This window comes from Xyrauchen texanus, chromosome 11 (genome assembly GCF_025860055.1).
Source record: "Xyrauchen texanus isolate HMW12.3.18 chromosome 11, RBS_HiC_50CHRs, whole genome shotgun sequence".
In the NCBI taxonomy this organism is placed as follows: Eukaryota; Metazoa; Chordata; class Actinopteri; order Cypriniformes; family Catostomidae; genus Xyrauchen; species Xyrauchen texanus.
This window is the reverse complement of record NC_068286.1, coordinates 3,863,795-3,867,000: the sequence shown is the minus strand read 5'-3', so window position 1 is coordinate 3,867,000 and position 3,206 is coordinate 3,863,795. Positions and strand designations below refer to the sequence as shown.

At 39.3% G+C, this 3,206-nt stretch overlaps 1 protein-coding gene across 1 annotated transcript in view; it reads left to right on the top strand.

The window, feature by feature from the left end:
- LOC127651151 (GTPase IMAP family member 8-like) overlaps positions 1 to 2,988 on the top strand; it is an 11,899-nt gene extending 8,911 nt beyond the window's left edge. The window contains exon 5 of the mRNA XM_052136856.1: positions 1,288 to 2,988. Coding sequence (XP_051992816.1) covers positions 1,288 to 2,165 — 878 coding nt within the window. The 3' untranslated portion in view covers positions 2,166 to 2,988. The remainder of the gene's footprint in view (positions 1 to 1,287) is intronic.
- The last annotated feature ends 218 nt before the right edge of the window (positions 2,989 to 3,206 follow it).

The following is a 3,206-nucleotide window of genomic DNA, read 5'->3' as shown; positions in this document are numbered from 1 at the left end:
CCTGCGCCTCGTGAGGCCAGGGCAATAGCATCCCTCACCCAATGTGACATTGTCTGCTTGGTGGCGGTCGACCCCTTGTTGCAGCCCCATGGCAAACGGATAGTTGCCCTGACTTACGCCACTGGCTAGTGTAGTGGATATAAGTCTGAAGGGCACGGACTGGATACAGTTCCTGAAGTCTTTCCTGCGCTGTAAATGGCGGGGAGCCAAAAGCTTTGAGAGTGACCGGATGTATGGTCGTGAAGGAACCTTAGGCAGGTAGTCAGGATGAGGGTGCAATATTGCTTTAGTCATTGGGCAAAATCTAAGCAGGCTGGCAAGGCAAACAGAGCCTGCATATCACCAATTATTTAGAGAAGTAATTGCCATAAGAAAACCATCTTGAGAGTCATAAATTTCTCAGACGCTGACTCTAGAGGTTTAAAAAAAAGGGGGAGGGGGGTCTCAACCAGATCCTAGGGACTATTGCTAAGTCCCATCAAGAGAGGTCTCAATCGCATGGCTCCATGGCCGAAGCGAGCAAGCAGAGAATGTTTCCCTAACGGCATCCCGTTAGGGGCCAATATGAAGTTTCCACAGTTCGGGCCGGGGATGAGGTATCGTCCCCTGAGCCTGAGATAGAAGGTCCCTCCTGTCCAGAATCGCCAGAGGCGAACCGTCGAGGAGAGACATTTTCTCCGAGAACCATACCCTGTTCAGTGGTCTGAAGACAAAAGGCAGCCAGTTTGGCCCTGCTTCGCTGTACTTTTCCGCATATTGCGGCCCCCTTCGGCATATTGCACTGCAGTTTTGTGGAACTTTTCAGCCTGCAGCGGCCCGTTCTGCATAACACGGTGGCCCGTTATGCAATGACGTGATGTCATGAGCAATCCAGTTATATATTATATATCAGCGGATTCTACTCCAAAACAGAAGGTTGTTGTTATTGCGTCATATATTCGGGGCATGTGACAAAGCCCAGGTAACGTAAAAGTCTGTATGACGAATTTGTTCATGCTACTCCGCCAACATGTTAAATGTTAACATAATTTTATATCAGAAGATGAGTGCATTCTTCATCAAATGCAGTACACTTGTAAAGGACACAATTTTGGTTGCATGCCATGTTTTTGCTATTTGTTAAAATTTTAAACAGAAAGAAATATATTGTATAATTAGTAAGAGTCACTCAGAGTCTTTGAGATAGCACTAGAAATGTAATAAACTATTGAATGCTGCTGTCTGAAAATATACTTTATTGATGAAAACGTGTTTACATATTCATTTAATCTTCTCCAATTATGACAGATCTCAGGATTGTGATTGTGGGAAAGTCTGGAAATGGAAAGAGTGCAACAGGAAACACAATCCTGGGAGAAAAGCTGTTTAGAGAAGAATTGTCTGCTGAATCTATCACTAAGCTTTGCCAAAATAATGAGCATAATGTAGAGGGCAGAACCATCTCAATAACAGACACTCCAGGACTGTTTGATACATCGATCAGTAATGAAGAACTGAAGGATGAAATACAGAAGTGTGTAGAAATGTCTGTTCCTGGTCCTCATGCGTTCCTGCTGGTGACCAGACTAGATGTGAGATTCACAGAAGAAGAGAAGAACACAGTGAAATGGATTCAAGAGAACTTTTCAGAAGAAGCGATGAATTACACTATAGTTCTGTTCACCCGAGGTGATCAGTTAAAAATATCAATTGAGGAGTTTCTGAAAGAAAACAAACAGCTCAAAGAATTAGTTAATCAATGTAAAGGTGGGTATCATGTTTTTAATAACACAGATGAAAATCGAGCACAGGTGACTGAACTCATAGAGAAGATCGACAGAATGGTGAAGGAGAATGGAGGAGATTATTACACAAATAAAATGTATGAAGAAGCTCAGACAGAAATCACTGAAAAAGAGGAGAAAAAGAGAAAGGAAGAAGAGAGAAAAAAGCAGGAATATGAGGAAAGTATTAGAAAAGATGAAAAGAAAAGAATAGGTAAGAAAGTGGCTTTAGGAGTAGGAACAACAGTTGGGACAGTGGGGGCAGCTGTTGGAGGTGTAGCTCTGGTCGCCACAGGTGCAGTGCTAATACCTGCAGCTTTAATCGTAGGAGGTGCTGCTGTCGCAGGAGGAACAGGTGGGAAACTTATTGCAGATAAATTCAAAATTGCAAAAAGAAGATAAAAAAAGCATAAACTGAGTTGAAATGATTGCAAAGAGCTTGAATCAGAGTATCAGAGCATAAGACATGCATTAGTGTTTTGGTAGTTTTATCACACTATTGTGTTATCAGGGACTTCAAGTAATATTGACTGGCTGATGGTGCAATACCCTGAATATTACCTGTCTAGTAACCAAATAAAGAAATACATGAATAATATTATATACTATAAAACATTGTTTTGTGTTATAATTATGCAATTGTGTTATAGCTGAATAGCTGAAATCCGCCTCCAGTTTGCGTCAGAGTTCTGTTGATGTTTATCTGACTGCCCATTATTCAGCCAATTACAAGACTACTTGACAAATAGTTGAAATTATTTTATAAGCTTACTTGCAGATATCGCAGAGTGATCCTAAAAAGTAGTAAAGATGGCTCAGATACTTGGATGAGTTATGGATGTGTGGTTGTTACTGGGAAACATCAGACCGCTAGATGGTGCCATTGACCAACTAGAATCGAGTATTCCAGAGAGCCGTGTAATAACTGCACATAACACATTGTGGTGGGCACAATGTACAAATTGGTAGTGGGAATGATTTTGTTCTCGGTGTTAAAAGATGATAAGCCTATTTCTATCCGAACAATGCACAATTACATTGTTTGTTGTATTTTTATTTTATTTTGATGGCGTTCATCTTTTTTTTTGTGTGTCAATTATTTTCTTGTTTCAGTTTTACATAGTTTCAACTTTACTTCTATTTACTATATATATATATATATATACAAATTCAACCATTTTTCACCTTTAAAATATGAATTAATGTGAACAATGTACAAAAGACAAATGTCACAATGTATTGCAAATCTTTGTACTCTTTGTACATTTATTGAAATTGTGCTAACTTGATTCATCGCATGTGTCTGTACAGTGGGAAAAGAGCTTTTTACAGTACATGATTCAAATGTGTACATTGGTTCCATATGAATAAAATCGATACCATTTACAATTGAGTCTCACTGTTAAATCATGCATTTTAATAATAATAAAAAAATAATCATTT